Below are 19,908 nucleotides of genomic sequence, written 5' to 3' on the forward strand. Positions count from 1 at the left end.
AACCTCCTTATGCAGTTAGGACACAAATTCAAGCATACCTTGCTTTAAAAAAAAAAAAAAATTATATATTTTTAAAAATCCAAACAATTACTTTGTTAAATGTAACATAAAAAAAAGCAGAGATGCACGGGCATGGAATGTTTAGACCAAAACCAAAATTAAACAATTTGGTCAGGCCGAACTGAAAATGACTTTTTCCCCAACCTTTTTAATTATTTTATTTTTATTTACTTTACCGTCGGAGGCTCTGGAAACAGACCCCTGAGATTTCCATTTTAAAAAAAGAAAAATAATTGATACAGAGTCCTAAATCTCTTTCTGCAGCCCCTGTTATGAATAAACAGAAAGCCTCTATACTGAATGTTCCTGTTCATTCATAAACTGTAGATAAAGTATGAGTTACTATGTCCACAATCATAAACGAACAGGAAGTGATATAGAGCACTTCCTGTTCATAACTGGGGACGCAGTTAGCATACTGTGTCTTCAGTTGGGTACAAACACTCAGCGACCAGCTGATCGCCGACTGCTTGTACACCTCTCCATCCTGACTCACCCGTCACAGGAGGCTGAGTGGGGTGGTGCGGGAGAAGAGTTCAGCCTCCTGACAGCTTACTGCTCCCTGCTCTCCATCCTGACTCTCCCATCTGTCACAGGAGCCAAGCGTGGTAGGAGAGTTCGCCCTTCAGTGACAGCTGTCTCTGGCCCACACTGCCCTGCTTGGCATCCTGAGCTGTCTCCTCCCCGCTTGGCCTCCTAAAACCTTTCTCCTTCCTGCTGGGTGCCGGTCTGTGTCCCCTTGGATCCCTGCTGCCTCGGTCGATACAGGCGGGGGCTCAGTGGGGAGAAGAGAAGCAGTCAGGAAGCAGTCAGGATGCATTGAATTTTCGGTCGCATTTTCGCTTGTAAGGGTACTCTCAGCATTTTGCCCAAAGTACCATTTCTGGCTGCCAAAATTTCAGTGCATTCCTATATAAAAGGTTTGTTCTTTCCCCCAGGAACAACAACAAGTAGCTATATTTCAGGCAATGTTCCCCAGGATATGCTGTATAGGCAAATAAGCCTCTAAAAAAGCAAATGCATAAAACAAATTACATTTATCCAGCATGCCATCTTCTTAAACGTTAGGGAGACAGTGTGGAAAAGGCAACTTATTCTTACCACTACTCCTTTTACAGCTTTACACTTTTCCATAAAACCATTTTATCTGCATGGACCCAGTGACATCCAACTTTTCTACACTTTTGGCTAAAAGCAATTGTCACAGATTTACATACTTAAATCTTTTACTTTTAAAGGAGGTTTGTGTATATTTAAAAACCCACATAGCACATGAAACAAAAAAAAAAAAAAAAAAGGTAAAATAAAACAAGGGAACCATACTCTTTTCCAAATGAAGAAACAATTTTGGCATTGATGTTGGAGTCTCAGCATGGCGACGTTTGGGTTGCGGAGATGCGCTGCTTTCTGACATCCTATCACAGCTAGTACTGTGACGAGCCGAGCGTCTTAAAGATTGTAAAATATCTGGTTCAGTCCTCCGCCTTTTAGGGGTGGTGGATTCTCCAGTCGTAGGCTGGCTATCTGTGGATTGAGGAGTTGGAGGGTTTAAGAGTGGAGGGCTTGGTGATACTTCCTCCTGATTCCTAGAGAAAAACAGTAAAAAAAAAAATAAAACACGTCGTAATATACAGTGTACATATTTGTATTATATACACACATTAGGTGTTAAAAAAAAGTAACCTAATAGAGCAAATGTAAAAGTAAAAATGTTTTTGAAGATGTACCTGTTCCCAGAGGATATCACTTCTTTTATGGGAAGAAAAAATTTAGATGATGTCACTTTCTTATACTGTACTTGCTCATAGGGATACAGAAGTATAAGCGGAAGGGTGAAGTCAAATGTAATTCGTAAGCCATCAACCATTTCTTTACAAAGTTCCACGCTATAAGAAAAAAAAGTTATTACTGCACATATTTCAGATATAATAATGGTACCATATATAAGCTTTGAGGACAAGAGTATCCATTTCAGAGGACTGCACAGCATTATGGGATCTATTGCTGAAAAAGCTACATTTACATATACTGCAAAATATACAGGATTGCAATTTTTACATTTGGGATGCTACACAGCTCAGTAGTGTATACTCAAACCCACAGCCAGGTTATGACAGGAAGATTGCATTTGCATTGCTAACTATCTTGGCATACATTTACCTGGTTACCAACAAATGATTGAACTTTGAAATACATTCAAAGAACATACTATAGAGCTTACTTTTTCTCTGGTGGAATATAATGTACATTCATGTTGACATTGGAAGTGGTCTGGTGATGCCTTATTCTATCATTAGCTGAAAAAGCTGCATTAATTGCAAAGTGTTTCACGTACGACTCCAGAATGGTGATGATGTTGGTCTGACAAGGCAGTTTGACCAGCTAAAACAGAAGTAAGGAGAACTTAGTACGGAGAAAAAAAAAAAAAATCACACTGAACAAAACATGCAAACAATACATCAATGTAAAAAACGTTAACACTGTTTAGTTTTGTAATTTAAAAGGGGTGGAACCTCGGGTTTTGTTTAACGTTTCCTCACTACAGGAGTTCTACCAGTTTTTTTTTATGTTTAAAGACTTTATTGGAAACATGCTGACAAGCATAGCAACAGCTGCATAATTAATAGAATCAAAGAAGATATAAGGGCCTTGGCTTACATGATGTCACAATAATCCCACACATAAAGGGGCAAGTAGATGCAGAATAGACTGTTGGTATCCTCATGGGTGGGAAGCAGATTAGCTGCGCTCTCCCAGCTATGCTTGTCAAACAGGTACTCGGCCATGCCGTTCTGGGGTACCCCAAGGCGCTTCAGGTTGGTGAGAATCTCCAAGACGCTTAATAGCCTTCACTTGTTCCACCAGATATTCAGATTCCAAAAAGTCACACAAATGAGGGTCAACTTTGTCAGTGGCCAGCTTGTGCAGATCCAGAAGAGCCTGGTTTACGGTCTTCTCTAGCTGCAGAGCAGCCTGCATGCCCTCCAGGGTGTTACCCCACTCATCATGCTCTGGTTTGTTGATGTCCTGCAGGACAATGCAACCAATCTACCATTTTTCTCTGGGGCTCTACGTGTCCATTTGTCAAAGATCTGCGATCTAAAATGATGTGCTCCAAACTAAAAATAGATTCAATCTTACAATTTGGGGGAAGAAAAAAATGCCTAGGACTCTTTGTGAGGTCCCAGCTCTCTATACTAGTTTAGGACATATAATTGAATAGAATAAAGTGCCTGCCATAACATCACAAGCTACATCCATGAACCAGCAAGCTAATAAAGACATGTCTCTGACATCACATACTCGTTTGCGTTTATTTATGTAGTAGCAATCCTCTTCAAGCTTCTTTTTTAAAATGTCAGGAATCTCTATTACAATGCTCTTCTCTTCCATCTCTCGTTTGAAGTGAATTTCATGCTCTTCCTTCTACAAAGAATGTATGTAACAAAAATTGTTTAACATTAAAACAGGACACTCTATAAAAAAGGAGAAATGTCCCTTTTTCTGGTTACCAACATATAATTATTCACATTTTTGTTATGCTATAGTGTTTTTTTGCAAAAAAGAATAAACCTTCCAGAAATAGACACCCATAGATATCAGACATGAGGTTTAGGAGCCAAAAGTTTGTTGCGCACGCTGCAGACACTCCTATAAAACTTTTAGGCCCAGTTGAGCATACAAGGTAAGAGACTCCTGTTCCCACTTGAATATGAAGTATACCTTCATACAGACCTTTCATTTACCAGATTAACTAGAGTAACTATCATACATGATTGCAGTGTATGTGCTCCTCAATGTTAGACCACCAGACCTTCTGAAATTACAAAAGTCCTCACAGCTGAAAAGTAACTTTAAATAAAGCAAGGACCTGTATCACACTTCTGCCCTGCAGCACTAAGGTCTCCCCAGTTCAAATTCCAGTCTGGACACTAAATGCAGATTGCATGTTCTCCCTGTGCTTGCTTGGGTTTCCTCCAAGTACTCTGGTTACCTTCGACACTCCAAAGACATGTTGGCAGCTTAACTAGCTCCAGTCTAAATCAGTCCTAGTATGTTTTGGCATGTATGTAGGCAAGATAGGAACCTTAGATTACAAGCGCCTTGAGGTCAGGGAATGATGTGAATGTACAGCAGTGCTGAGTAAATCAACAACCCTATATAAATACCTATAATAAATAGTTGAAACTAGGTCCACAGTGGCTAGGCTGGTGGACAAGATGCATAAATACTTTACAGTGTGGTTCCCAAGGGCCGTATATTTCCTCCCCCCTGGTTTGGACAACTTTTGCCTTCAGATTCCATTGTGCCTGCAGATGTCTATTGTCCTTCACTTTGTCCATCTTCCCTTGCTTTATCCCCCCCTCCCTTAGACCTGTGGAATCCCCTCTCTGTCCCTTCACCCTTTGCTCCCATGGGTTTGTGGACATTGTGACAGCAAACTTTACCAATCTACTACTTGCTTGTCTGTTTGACCAATGCATGGTAAATGTTTGCTATTTTGACAACTTTTGCACTAGTACTTAGACAACATTATTGTAGATCTGAGGATAACATGATGTAAAGATGCTATTTATATCAACTTAAGTCTAAAAAGCAAAATAGAAACGATCGCATTATATGACTAGTTTCTCAATAGAAAGCAGAGATAAAAAGAACATACCATTTCTGCTTTTTCTTCAAACTCACTTTCTTCACTTTTGATTTCTACATCCGTCCCTTCGTCGCTGTCCTCTGATGAACTACTTAGTGCTATGAGACAAATTTAGTGACTGGTTACCTCAAGTGTTTGTCTAATACATACTTTCATCTCTCAGCACTGCACAACAGAACATAAACATTCAGGACTATGCTCTCTGGAAGAGGTTTACATTTAGCATAAACATTTTCAAAGAAGAATTTGCACATGAATAAACATAATATGCAGATTATAAATTAGGATCACCATTATTTGGCACATACCTGAACAGAAAATATCAAAAGCTCCAAAAGGTTTCTAAAAATATATTATGAAAAAAAAACACTCCTTTATTCCTATTTTTAGGTTTTTGTTTTAACAGCTCCCTAATAAATGATGACCAGGCCCAGTTACGTTAGAATGTGCATTCAAATAGTGTCATTTAAAACTGCATACGACAACATTAATTGCAGCACAGTGACATCTTCCACACCTCCTGGAAGCCTGGAAAGGTGAACTTAGATCAGGCAAAATCTGCTATCAGAGATCGGTGCAGCTACCACACTGAAGAGAAGCCATGACGTATGCGTGTGAAGGGGCAAGAGCACCCCCTCCAGCTAATTGGCTGTTATAAACCCCCATCCTTGTATTGAGCACCCATTAATTGCAGGCAGAACAAATCAAACACTGAGCACTATTGCTATTCCTGGCACCAGAATGTACCAAACTGGACGCTACTGAAAGCAAGTAACAGAGCACCAGGATCTGCATTGAATAAAGAAGGTACATGACCGAACACCAGTGATATTTGCTGAAGTGAATACAGGGACACAATCAGTGGCGGACCTAAGGAACAAAGGGCCCTGGTGCAAGATTATTTTTTGTTGGGGACCAGACCCCCCCCCCCAAAAAAAAAACAAAAACACAAAAAAAACTTTCTCCCGCAGCGCTTGGCCGGTTTACACTTTCTATCCTCCCCGCTGGGACACACAGAAGCGCCCAGCGGGGAGAAAAGAAAGCAGTGATGCGTTGCTGTATTGGCAGAAAAATGGCATTATTGCTCTCACTGTGCGTTTGAGGCAATATGCAACATGTGCAGCACAATTGTCATTTTTCGCACGTAGGCGCTCCGACGTGTGTGTATCTGGGGGGCGGGGGACTTAAACATATTTTTTCACATTTTTTTATGTTACTTTAAGTTTTAAACACTTTTTTTTTGTACAATAATCCGATTGGTATTACATAGGGGGCTAAAAAGCACCCTGTGTAATAGCAGATGGGATGTGATAGGTAGGTCCTCTTTATGGAGCCATCAGGGGTCTTTCAGACCCCTAATGTCACCTAGAGACCCCAAACAAGCTGAGGAAGCCGAGATCTGCTTTGCCAGCTTTTTGTCCTGGCTCTAAGAGCCTGTGTACAGTGACACCGGAAGTGATGTAATACACAGCACTTCCGGGTCCAGTGATCGGAGGAGAGATCAGCGGCTGGGGCTCGCTGAATCTCTCTCTAATCATTGCGGGGACACCCAGTGGCCGCTGCGGGCGTCACACGGTACAAACGATCCGGCGGTTGTTCAGACACCAGATCGATTGCAAGTTACACAGCAATCGCCTGCTGTTAAAAGCAGTACCAAGAGCACGGCTGCCGAAGCAGCCGTGTTCTTGTTTTAAAGGAGAACTATGGGGTCAGTGTTTTTCCCCATAGTTCTCCTTAGGGTAACGGGAGGACACAAAACTAGCGTCCTCCTGTTACCCTAAGCTCAGTATACCGCGAGCTGAGACTCCGCAGCCGGAGCGGATCCCGACTCAGATGACGCGATCCGCCCAGCCTATCTAGAGGCAGAGCCAGCTGTACCTGCCCCCTCCCCCGTCCGTTCCGCCAGTCAGCGCTGGCAGATCGGAGCGGGGAGAGGGGAATCCAGCCCCTCCCCCTGTCACGGCAGAGAGCTGTGACAGGATCGAGAGGCGAGCGAACCCGGTATGTGTTCGCTCACCTCCCGATCTACTGAGCCGACCTGTGACAGTCTCATTGTCACAGGTCGGCTAGAACTATGAGGCGAGTGAAAAGCACTCACCTCATAGTTCTCCTTTCACCACTTCTGCGGGCCGCCGTATATAGACGTACTGCAGCCCGGAAGTGGTTAAAGTGGCATTAAAGTCAATTCTTTTTCCCTACCCCCAATGTAAATGTCAGCACTTACCTTAACTGATGTCTCCTTATCCGATCTTCTTTCCTGATGTTTTCAGCCTTCTCTCCATCACTGCGGCAGGTCTCCGATCCAGTGCCGACTCCTCTGTCCTTGCTGGCACTTCCTGTCCCACGGTGTCTGCATGCGAGTGCACGCGTCCATAGACTTACCTTGTGTCTCTCCTCGTCCCCCGGCCGAACTGCGTGTGCGCCCGCCCCAAGATGCTTTGGATTTTCGGACGGGAGCGCGCAGCAAAGACGGGGTAAGTTTAAACCGTTGTTAAGCTTTTTTTTTTTCTCAACTTTTTGCATATATTTACTGCTTGCTACCCTCATATATATGCAAAAAAGCCAGAGGGTTTAATAACCCTTTAACCCCTTCGTGACGGGAATTGTGTGCAGCTTCAGAGAAGATACGCTATTATTAATTATTTTGCATTGCTCCCTGCTACGCTAATAGCGTATCTTCTCAGAAGCTGCACACAGCGCGCCGGTTTAAACAGTAACCGTCACGCTCTGTATGCATATAATGACAGCGTGAGAGCCTTGCGCTGCGCTTGTCGGTGGATCAGATCAGGTGAGTATTAAAAAAAAAAAAGTTTTATGTTATGTTACCGGGACATTTTTAAATGTCCCGGGAACATAAAATAATAAAAAAAACATTAAAAATTTTATTTTCAAAATGTCACCTTACCTTAGGCTGGTGGTCAGTGGGGCTCCCTGGACCCTAGTTGTGGGGGTCTATTGTGGCCGCAGCTGGCCAGGAGCTCTCTAGATCTGAGCGGGCATCTTTAGACGTCTGCTCAGCCACGACCCCTCGCGCGCGCCGCTGGGTGCGCTCGAGCAGGAAACAAGGGGGTTTTCTTAGACCCCTTAGTGGAAAAAAAATTTAAGTTTCCCCCCCAAAAATTAAAAGTTACAAATAAAAAAAGAATAACATTTTTTTTAAAAACTCCACCCCCCCATACATACACGCATGCAAACAGGCGTCGGGTGCGCATACGTGCGAAAACAACAATTTTGCCCATTCGCCGCACATGTTACATATCGTCGCGAACGTCGCAATGAGAGCAATAGTTCTAGGGCCATCAATCACTGATAACACGAAACTGATGAGCTGTAAAAGCTTTTAAAACGTCGCCTATGGTCAATTTTGGGTATGGTAGTTATTTGCGATTTCACGGGTGCCCGCAATTTTAAAGCATGACATGTTTGGTGTCTATTTACCCGACGTGACCCCGTCTTTTATATTTTACCAAAAATATGGGTAATAAATCATTGTTTCCTAATATAATGAAAAAAATAATTCCCCAAAAAATTTTCAATCATTTTTCCTTAATATAGTGATTAAATACCACCAAAAGAAAGCTCTATCTGTCCCCAAAAAATGGTATAAAATTAATTTCAGTACAGCGTTGCATGACGGAATAAACGTCAATCAAAGTACCGCAGCTCTGAATACTGAAAAATGGCCTGGCCAGGAAGGGGGTCTAAACACCTGGTCTTGAAGTGGTTAATAAACAGAGTGCATGATGGAATAATCCCATCATCGGTCAGGAAGGGGTTAAAGAATGAATACAACAAATGTCAGGATCACAGCAGCACACTTACAATTATCATCATTGTCTTCTTTTTCATTGCCAGGAAAACTTTTTAAAACAGAGTCGACCCCAGGCAATCTGCACCGCCTCTTCTTTCTTCCCTTTCTTCTCCTATGAAGACATCTCTTTCAGTACAAAACACTACTAAAATTTCAGGTGATAGTTCATACAATCTATAAATGATACAATGCTTTGGGGGGAATGTATCAAAACTGGAGTAGCTGTGCATGACAACCAATCAGCTTCTCTCTTTCATTTTCAAATCCTAGAGAACTATGAGGCAAGTGATTTTCACTCAACCTCACAGTTCGAGCCGACGTGTGACAATGAAAATGTCACACGTCGGCTCAGTAGATCGGGAAGTGAGAGAACATATACCGTTGCTCGCTCACTTCTCGATACTGTCCCTGCAGAGAGCCGTGACAGTCACTCACGGCTCCCTGCTGGGATTCCCCCCTCCCAGCTCCGATCATCCAGCGCTGAATAGAGGAACGAATGGGGCAGGGGGCGTAGAAGTAGGGGGACTGTGCCACTTATGTGGATATAAATGCTGGGGTATCTTCCTGGCATTCATTAGAAAATAAGTAGCTTGGATAAGCTGTGAAATATCTTCAACATCACAGGACAAGGCCAGTTGAATGTGACCAACTACTAATAGAAAACGAAGTTATTGCACCGTTCGAAAGACCTTTGTCATTGTCCCTAGAAAATTATTTGCAAACAGCTGAAGAAGCTTTTCTTGAAACCAGGAAATCTAGAGGAAATATGAAGCAACTGCTCACAGACACCAATTAGATTTCATCTTTTTTCATTAGGAAAGTAAATAACCAGTCCGATTGCTAAAGGCAAACATACAATTTCCTAGCACTCCGCAGTGTGACAGGATCTAGCGGCTTGTTAGTAAAATGCTATTGAAGTGTTATTTGGGTCCAAACAATGAATTGCTCTAATTCGTTCCCTTATGTAGTGTACAGCTACATATAAAAAGTACTTTCAGCTGTATATATCTGTTTGACAAGTGCAAAAAATACCTAGTGATCATGTCAGAATTTCATAGCCCCCCTATGTTGGCAATGAGGAAAGGGAGAGGGTTCCTGTAGCCTAGCAAACTACAACTGGGCAGGGCTGACACCTATTCTTGCTATTTCAGTCCAGAAAAGGCACTGTGTTAAAACCCCATAACAGGAAATTAAACCCTATTAAAAAAAGATAAATATATATCATCAGCACTTGCCATTTGTGTATGTCAGTTTTCCTAAGCATCACTTCGCTTTTAATTCTTCTCCAAATGCCCCCTTTCCTGGGTTCCGTTATCGGGTGGCTCTGTCACCTTGCAAAGTGCCATGCAGTCACCTTTGTATGCACACTCCCAGATGCCGACACAGGATTCTCTAGACTGCATCCAAACAGACAGTCCGGGCCCCAAGCGATTCACAGATGCTTGAGCCTGCGCTATGAGTAGTGCACTGTTCATGTAAAGGGCACAGGGTGCACGCTTCAATACTCAGAAGTCGGGGAAATCTATGCTGTGGGACCTAGAACCGCAGTGGTGAACATTGCAGCAACACATTCTTTATACATGTTTAAAAAAAATTTTTAAAATGATATTTTAAAAACATGGATCATTTAATACTACTTTAAATAACTACAAGATTTTTTTTATTATTATTAACCCTTGCAGTGGGGCTACCCCCGAACTGCAAGGGTTAAATGCTGGTTTGTGTCTAGGCTCGAAAATAACAAAATGATACTCACCGTAAGCTCCGAGCTGGCTTCTTCTGCCAACATCTCTCTCCATCCCCTGCAGCAGTCTAAGTTCCACTAATTCATCACGTTCTATACAATGTATATAGACACAAGGACGCTGGGGAAGATTTCAATGCTGCAGGGAGGGGGACACAGGCTGGAGGGAGCGCTGTGACAGGTGGCCGGCTCGGAGCCTCAGGCGAGTATAACTTTGGTATTTTAGCACCTAGAAAAAAAAACCCCCACTGCAAGGGTTAATAAAGAAATTCCTTGCGTTCTTTAATAGACGAGAGCTGCCACCAACTCTGTTAGGTTTCAGAGCAATACCCATGGAGTCATGGAGCAATACCCATAGAGTCCCTTGGATCCCAGGCCTAGAGTAGAAACAATGACCCCCTCTTAAAGTAGAGATTAATCTGCACTAGTTTCTATTATTTTCTGCACTAATCCCAATCCCTACAATTCAATTATCAAATGCCACAGGCTAAGTGGGTACAAAAGGTTCTAGCATTGGACAGCTGAATGTTAGAGACAGGACTTAAACTTAAGCATGAGAGAAGTTTGGGCTTTGTTGAAGAATAAAAGGCACACACACAACGCTTGCTGTTCAGCACTAAAGTTAGTTACTGTGTGGATTTATTAGACCAGGTCAAACTCAAATAAAGCCCTTGATAGGATGAACACTCTTCCTACATGGCATACATGGGGAATTTAGCATGATGCAAGACACGTCTAATCAGCAGAAAGGTAAGCAAGGAACGTTTAGAATTACAGCTATAACAATATACAAGAACTGGGGTCCTTGTGGGGAGATGTCCTCAATGTAACTTAACCACACTACAGCAGGAAGGCAATACATTTCTACCTCCAGCTTGGTCACTGAAAAAGGAATCAGCATCATCACCTCTCTCCAATTAGTGGGAGGTGATCTAGGAAAAAACACTGCAACAGAAAATATCTAGATCTTCCTGGCTGTGCAGTGCGTCAGACATGCGTTACAAATACTTCAGCAGGAAAAAAACAAAAAGTAAAACATATGGTTAAAATCTACTTTTACCAGGAGTTTCACTTTAATAAGCAAGCAGTTGCTCAAGCAAACCAAAGTCAACAGAAGGCTTAAAGCGGAACTCCAGGATTTTTCCAAATTAACCATTGCAGTGAGACTACCCCCACACTACAAGGATTAAGTGCTTGATCTGGGGCAAAAATAAAGAAAATATATTCACCTGACCCTCTGTCCCACTTGACTGCTAGTACGGTCCCCACATTTTCTTCTCCCCTAGGCGCCAGTGGTCTATGGACCCATGTCTTTATCACATCGAATACAGGTGCATTAAAAGTGAGGACACCGGGGGACAAAACACAGCCGAAGCAGAGGGGGGAAGAGAAGTGAGCGCTGACTGCGGCAGGACTGAGGATCAGGTAAAACGAGCACCTAACCCTTGTAGTGCAGCAGGGGTAGCCCCACTGCAAGGGTTAATTTTTAAAAAGGAGTTCTTCAAAGAGATAATTTGAATAGAGATGAATCTAGTACAAAATAGGTTACAGTCACGAGTTTGGAAATGTAGCAGCTGCTAGCGTCTACCTAGAGCGAATCCTTACATGCGAGCTACAGCTTTCCTTGCCAGCTTTCTTTGTAATCGACGATTTTCATCAGTATCCCGAAGAACATGGTCTTCTGCTGCCCACCTATCCCAGCTGGAAAGAAAAAGCAAAAAGAGAAGCAAAATAAAAATACTACATGTGGCAACAATAACCGATTTTCCCAGAAGTCTGCACCAAGACACAAGTATAATTTTTGGCATCCCTTGTGATAGGAATTTCATTTCTGGTGAGATACTCCCCAAGGGCTTGTTCACACGAAGTCCAGATCATGTCCAGACCAGAACAGTTTGTTCCGGGACCAAAAAAGCATCCCAATGTATCACGAAGGTATTTCTGGACTCTGTTCACACCAGTGCAGTCCATTCCGGACCAGACAAAATAAATACTGCTCGTCCCATTTTCTCGGGTCTGGAATGCACTGGAAAGCATTGATACGCATTAAAGGAGAACTATGGGGTCAGTGTTTTTCCCCATAGTTCTCCTTAGGGTAACGGGAGGACACAAACTAGCGTCCTCCCGTTACCATAAGCTCAGTATACCGCGAGCTACAGCTCGCGATATACTGAGACGCCGCAGCCGGAGCGGATCCCGACGTAGATGACGGGATTCGCCCAGCTGCGTGAGTGACAGCTGGCTCTGCCTATCTAGAGGCAGAGCCAGCTGTACTCGCCCCCTCCCCCGTCCGTTCCGCCAGTCAGCGCTGGCAGATCGGAGAGAGGGGAATCCAGCCCCTCCCCCTGTCACGGCAGAGAGCCGTGACAGGATCGAGAGATGAGCGAACCCGGTATGTGTTCGCTCACCTCCCAATCTACTGAGCCGACCTGTGACAGTCTCATTGTCACAGGTCGGCTAGAACTATGAGGTGAGTGGAAATCACTCATCTCATAGTTCTCCTTTAAACACACACAGGCGCATGCAAAAGCACTGGAACTCACCTGCGTTCCAGATCTGGTCCAGAAAATGATGTGAACCTGTCCTTAGGGCTATTACTAAAGGGATGCAGACACTGCACCTTTCCCAATTACAACACAGGATGCTCACCAGTTGATTATAATGAACCCAAACCCTCCTATTCAGGAATGCGTTTGGAAAGCATATGCAACAAACTGCTTATTTTTCAGAACAGAAACCGGTAGGAAGCTGCAACAATCTCAGTTTATTTTTTTCACTTTTAAATTTCCCGTGGGCGCTCGCAAGGGACGGAAGACGGATGCCGGCATCGGCCGGAAAACACAGCGGGGCTCGTGGACAAGGTAAGTCAAGCACAGTGTAATCCCAAGTGTGGCTCGGGGTTACCGCTTTTGGTACTGAAAATTAACCCCGAGCCACACTCGGGATTAACGCCAGGAAGGTTAAGTCAGTTCCCTTCCACAAGCTTCTCTCTCCTTGCACGTCATAGCCCTGTCTGGGAGTGCAATTACTGTCTATGTTGGCCTAGCTGCTCCAGCCCTCTCTTTAACTCCCTGCATAACATTTCATATAGTTGATGGGTGGAGGAGTGAAGGGAAGTACTACAGAGTGTAATTTGAGTGAGGGCTCCGAGTCTGCTGGTGGTGCGGACATATCCATGATGTTGGAGCCCAGCAGCAAGTCTTAAGCCTTTAGAAAGTCTGCAAATAAGGGGATACGACAGGCAAATGTCTTAAGTGTGCATATAATCTCATGGGATGATTGTTGTTAAATGATCTGGCGAAAGTCTGTTAAAATTAGAACATGGGGAGCCTCTAAATGTAAAATACTAAAATAAAGTGCATCTTGCACAAGATAAAACCTACCTTCTATTCCAACCATTAAAGTGGATCAGATACTCAGGATTTTTTCTGCCTTTGTCATCTTTGCCAATAACAACATCAACAACCTAAACAAAATCATACAGACAAAAATAAAAAGTCTTGTTAATTCATTAAAAAAATGGTACGAGATTGGTTTTCATAAAAAACAATGTATGGATAAATGATAACTCATTGATATTTTAAAGTAATTGTAGCCGGCTTGTTGGACAGCTCATCGTAGAGAAACAGGGCTAGGTTTCCAATAAGAATGCAGAAGCAATATCATTGGTTAAAATGGATAATCACAGCGGAGGCAAATATCCTTTCTGGAACCCTCTGGTGAATTTTAGGAAAGGACCAAGACATCAATAAAGCTGTTGCACAGAGTAACCTTTAATGATCAGGTCCCTATTCAGCACCTGAACACCAATCCTCCTATATGAGGGCATTCAAACCCTTGTTGACACCAGACCGGACTGCAGGCACAATGTGCCTTGCGATCCCTCGCGGGCGATTGTATTGCGGCCGGAGGGCTTGGCTACGGTGCCATTCACTTCAAAAAAATGCCAGAATTGGACTGGAACGCACTGCATATGGTGTGAACTAACCCTTACCAAAATGTGATCACTCCAAAATAAGCAGCTGGGTGTGTTATTTGTTAATTTGCTAACTGGCATTGGCTATTATAGGTTTCAAAGCTGTAGACACATTTAAAAAAAAAAAAATCACAACTGTAAGTGGACCTGATGTCCAGACACTACAGAACCATCTAATAATAAGTTAAGGGGCCCACAATCTTTGTACTAGCTACAGGCTGACCCTAAATAACCAAATACCTGTACCTCTACAGAATTAAATAAAAATGCAGTATGAAATTTGTACTGCAGTCTCATATTATAACCCGAGACCATGATGTCACATTTGGAAACAATTACAATGGAGAGTCTGCCTACTTAGTATCCAGATCTTGCCGTAACCCCCCCCCCCCCCCCCCCCCCCGCCCCATGGCGAGATATCGTGAATGAACAGCTGATCGACTCTTGTAACCCAATGTCTAGCTCCCAAGGCTGTAGTGAGGGGTAGAGATGTTATGTATAGTAACCAGATACCTTCTTCCTTTTAGTTAGGGCCCATTCACACCACGCCTGTTGAGCTGAATTACTCAACGCAAGTCAACACAATACCGAGCTGAAATCCAGTGTTTCCAAAAGGCCTTATACATAGTAAAAATGGAACGTGCTGCATTTAAAAGAGCGCTAAAGCCTAACCTTTTCCTGGCTTTAGTTCTCTTTTGGGTCAAAGGAGCATATTTATTAATGTCCTCCTGTGACACAACGTCAGCATCTAGCGGGCCCACTACATGCTGACAGCGCAGAGGAACGCTGACAATATTGTTGGGATCCATCCTGCTGTCAGATAGACAGCTGGCTCTGCCTCTCTAGAGCCAGAACCAGCTGTGCCCTCCTCCTCCCTTTCCCTGCAATGAACACTGGAGGAACAAAAAGGTAAGGGGGGAATCCCTGCGTGGAGCCATGACCACAGCTCTCTGCAGGGAGAAGCCGTGAGCTGAGTGATCAGCCGTTTAATCCCAAGCCAGTTCAAACTATGGGGATGAGTGCATTTCACTCTTCCAATACCTCTCCTTTAAAAGCAGTGGAAAGCGTCAATAATACATCACATGATACTGCAGTGCACCTCATGGAAAACAAGATACGTGCTCATGTTCACAGGTGCGGTTTTCCTGCATTGACGTGCGTTTGGAAAAAACACCAGCAATATGCCATTGACATTAACTGAGCAGTACACATGGCAGTGCAGAGGTGGTGTTTGACCAATGCAAATGCAACATGTCCTATTAGGGTACGTTTGAACTGCAGGTCAAATGCTGCCTTTCCTTGTCATTTTCCATGCCAACACAGCTGAAATGTTTAAACGTAAAACAGTGTTTGACTTGGCAGCCTATCAATATGACCCTTATAGTCACCACACACACGTTACAATCTGACCATACAATCTCTGTGCAATCAACTTTAGATTTACTAAACCTATGTAGTATGAGGACATGCCTAGTCCATCCAATCAATCAGGTCCTTGCACTGCATGCTTACTGGTAGATTTAAAGGAGATTGTACAACCAGATTGTAAAGTGTGTGATGAGTTTTAAAGTATGTTGGCTTCTGCTGTGAAAAAAAAAAAACACAACACTCCAACACAACAGGTTAAAATACATGTCATCGCATGTGGTTTACATCCAGCCTAAGTCCCTTCAGCATGTGTTGCAGCTTTACTGAAGCGTCATAATGCTCAACATGAAGAATCCCATTCATTTCAATGATCCCTACTCACACCTGAGCGTTGTAGCTCAAAAAACAAACTTTCCCGAACAGAATTGCGCATTTTGGGTCCTGTATATACTTTATGGGAGCACCTGAAAAACACAGAGGGGGATATATCAAAACTGGAGCAGACAAAATATCTGGAGCAGCTGTGCATGTCAACCAATCGGCTTCTACATTTCTTTTTCAAATCTTATTTGAACAATATGAAGAGAGAAGCTGATTGGTTGCCATGGGGAAATGCTCCAGATTCGGATAAATTGAGCCCACAACCATCCCCTCCGCCTAGTAACTACGGTAACAGCAACACTTCAAACATGCTCATACTCTAGTGTGAATGGGGCCCGAATTTCCTTTGTACATCAGTGACCTACATAGCCACCCACCACTAATCAGGGCTACCACTGGTCCTGTATTACCAGACAATGCACACCACCCAGCACACCATGATGAAACATCACACACAAGGATGTACAATGATGAGACAACTATGACAATACAGATCACCCCCTGCCAGGTGCAGGGGATTCCAATGGCAGACCCTACAAGCCCCCCCGCACCGCACCTTGGCATCGTACAACACTTTAGCCTTGGTAGGGTCTGGTTCAAAGCACAGAACTTTCTCCCCTTTTTGGAATTTAAATTTCATTCCCCGCGAGTTCATTTGTTCATCATGGCGAAGAGCAGGAAACGAAAGTCCCGCAGCGGCCTCAGCGCCGCATACAGCATGAGTGAACAGGAAGACACAGCAATCACAAACATCTTCACCCCGCCCACTCTCCGGCACCAACCAATCAAACCGCAACTTCCAGCCAAGGCTACAAACATCACCAATCGTATTTAAGTGAAGGAGGTGCTACTGTGGAATCAACGAATGGAGAATGGAAGGCGTGTTCAGCGTTGTTATTAGTGAGGAAGGCTACGTCTGCACACGTGATTCTGTGTTTAGCTGCGTGCGAGGAAATCTTTTTTGTTGTGGGCAAGTTCCCTGAAACGAGCTGTAGTAGAAGTAGCGATTCCTACAGCATGTGTGCTAGGAATCTTTCCAGGAATCTGGGTGGCACAGAAAATGTGGATGTATAAAGCCCGGCGAAGGGATCTAAGGAGTCCCGAAAGCTTACATATTTAATAAGTTAAAGCTGATAAAGGGTATCACTTAGACTCCAAATTCTCAATATCACCACTGCATCTTTTTATCATCACTGATCACCACTGCATCTTTTTATCATCACTGATCACCACTGCATCTTTTTATCATTACTGATCACCACTGCACCCCTTTATCATCACTTATCACCACTTCATCGTCACTGGTCACATCTGCACCTCTTTATCATCACTGATCACCTCTGCACCTCTTTATCATCACTGATCACCTCTGCACCTCTTTATCATTACTGATCATCTCTGCACCTCTTTATCATCACTGATTATTACCATGGCACCTCTGTATCATCACTGATCACCACTGCATCTTTTTATCATTGCTGATCACTTATGCACCCCTTTACCCTCACAGAGTGGTAAATCTCCCCAATAGGAGCATATGCAGCAATTAAAACAGAAGTTCTAACCCTTCCCCACTAAGGTGACACTAAACTCAGGAGTTACATCTTAAAATGCATTCAAGTACCCTATTAACAAAAATGTATCTTATTTGTGTATTACTCAGTTGTAGAGCCTCTAAACTGGTGCAGACAGTTTACTAATTTGTACTGAAGTTATAGTCCATCATGGGAGCAAGATTGGAGCCATGGCCACTTTACAACACACACAGTTACCATGGGGAACAAAAGTAGCCACCCTCCAGAAAGAAGGACAGTGTCAGCACCAATTCAGAAACAATTTGAGAATCTACAGCCCAGTGTTACACAAGAAACAACAAAAAACAACACAATCACAATCAGTTAGAAGATAATTGTATTTTAAAATGACTTTAAACTCAGGAGGTAAAGATTAAAGTACCCTAACTATTAACAAAAATGTATCTTTCTTGATACATTTTTGTTAATAGTTAGGGTACTTTAATCACTGATCATCTCTGCACCTCTCAGTGTTGTTTTTTTGAGAAGAGCGGAAAATGGAGCCTTTCGAGGTGGAGATAAAATCAGGTTTCATGAGATAAAATTCCAATTCTTGAGAATTAAAAGCTTTCAATATTTAAATCTCATGCCAAAAATTTTTTAATTCCACACCCAAGAGATATTTTGTTTGCGAGCGGAAAATGTGATGAGAAAATGATTGTGAGCTAAGTAAAATGAACAGTGCCGACGTACTAAAATCTGTATAAACATAATCCAGTCTCATGTAATGTGCTGCTGAGGTAGGATGAAGGCCATATGTGCTGTGCACACGAGACACTCTGCCAGGGACTTGTTAACTGCACATAAGAGTCTGTCAGTTATGTGCTTAGAACACATAGAGCAGATGTGCTTGGCACATTGGGCACCCTACTAGGAAGATAATAAGGCATCCTGCCAGGGACAAAATTGGTACATGTGGGACACCAAATCAGTTAACTAATAAACTCATGGTGTGCTCTGATATACTTAAAGTAACATTAAACCCTCAGATTTTTTAACATAAACCAATACTGTAATGTGTACCTTCCTGTAATCCATGGTTGTTTCCCTTCTCTTTGCTGCTCTTCCTTTTAAATCCTCATGTCCTCTCATGCTGGGGGAGGACTTCCCTTTGCAGCTGAGTGCCTCTTCCTGTAGTGCTGGCTCAGGTTTCAAACCAACACACAGACACCAGGTATCCATTCCAGAGACAAGGCAGTCTGCTGCAAAACAGAAGTTCTGCCCAGCATGAGAAGACATGAGGATTTAAAAGGAAGAGCAGCAGAGAGAAGGGAAACAACCATGGATTACAGTAAGGCACACATTACAGTATTGTTTTATGTTAAAAAAATCTAAGGGTTTAATGTCACTTTAAAGGAAAACCATTATAGTTTGGGGTAAATGTAACTTTATTTGTTTAATTGTTTAGTTTGCAGTTTTTATTTTTAAAATGACATTTATATAGCTTTTTGTTTTATACAATCTTTAGTTTAATATGTTTATTAAGTTTACTTTTAATACAGGATGCACCCATGACATTTGATCATTGATGTTTGACTCAGCCAGCCAATTCAACATCTGGATCGGCCAAGCTGAAGCTCCAGCAGTTAACATGCTGCCTTTTGCCCCTATTTTCATAGGGGCCGAACGGCAGTGAGTGAATAGCCGAATGCCACCTAGCAGCATGCGGCTATTCTGCTTGTTACCTCCGAGGTAGCGAGCAGAATAAAAAAAGACAAGTTAATAAAAGAATTTTAAAAAACAGTGTGGGATCCCCGTACCAATCCATACCAGGCTCTTTAGGTCTGGTAGGAATGTTAGGAGGGACACCAAGTTAAAAATAAAAAAAAGTGTAGTTTTCCCCCCCAAAGTCATACAGGCCCTTTAGGTTCTTAAATTCCCAACCAGACCCTTAATCCGAGCACAGGCCTGGAAAGGCAGGAAAAGGGGGGACAAGCGAGCACCCCACTCCCTGCCATACCAGGCCACATGCCCTCGGCACTGGGAGGGTGCTTTTCCAGGGTCCTCCCTGGAAAAGCACCTTGTCCCTGTGCTGATGGGGACAAGGGGGTGCTTATTTGCATTGGGGTACCCTTTTAATAAAGGGACACCCAGATGCGGCCCTCCCACTTGTGAATGAGTAAGGGGTACTTGTACCCCTACCCATTCACATAAGGGTTTAATAAAAATATCAATAAAGAGACCAGACTTTTGAAAAAATCCTTTAATTAAAAAAAACAAATTTTTCGACAATTGCTTTATTAATAAAAAGAGAATTTGATTCAACGAGGTAATCGAGGGATCAATCATGACGTCCAGCAGTGTCCACGACAACGATGATTTGTAAAAAAAAAAAAAAAA

At 42.9% G+C, this 19,908-nt stretch overlaps 1 protein-coding gene across 1 annotated transcript in view; it reads right to left on the bottom strand.

Annotated features, from left to right (window-relative positions):
- The window catches only part of MSL3 (male-specific lethal 3 homolog (Drosophila)), a 32,598-nt gene extending 15,845 nt beyond the window's left edge, over positions 1-16,753 (bottom strand). Inside the window, exons 1-9 of the mRNA XM_018571986.1 lie at positions 16,551-16,753; positions 13,653-13,735; positions 11,875-11,970; positions 8,537-8,637; positions 4,724-4,812; positions 3,364-3,486; positions 2,282-2,442; positions 1,788-1,946; positions 1,384-1,646 (exon numbers count right to left, since the gene is read on the bottom strand). Of these exons, the coding sequence (XP_018427488.1) occupies positions 1,384-1,646; positions 1,788-1,946; positions 2,282-2,442; positions 3,364-3,486; positions 4,724-4,812; positions 8,537-8,637; positions 11,875-11,970; positions 13,653-13,735; positions 16,551-16,649 (1,174 nt within the window). The 5' untranslated portion in view covers positions 16,650-16,753. The remainder of the gene's footprint in view (positions 1-1,383; positions 1,647-1,787; positions 1,947-2,281; positions 2,443-3,363; positions 3,487-4,723; positions 4,813-8,536; positions 8,638-11,874; positions 11,971-13,652; positions 13,736-16,550) is intronic.
- Positions 16,754-19,908: the final 3,155 nt, after the last annotated feature.

The sequence above is a fragment of the Nanorana parkeri genome, unplaced genomic scaffold, assembly GCF_000935625.1.
Source record: "Nanorana parkeri isolate BGI_ZX_2015 unplaced genomic scaffold, ASM93562v1 scaffold1893, whole genome shotgun sequence".
Lineage (NCBI taxonomy): Eukaryota > Metazoa > Chordata > Amphibia > Anura > Dicroglossidae > Nanorana > Nanorana parkeri.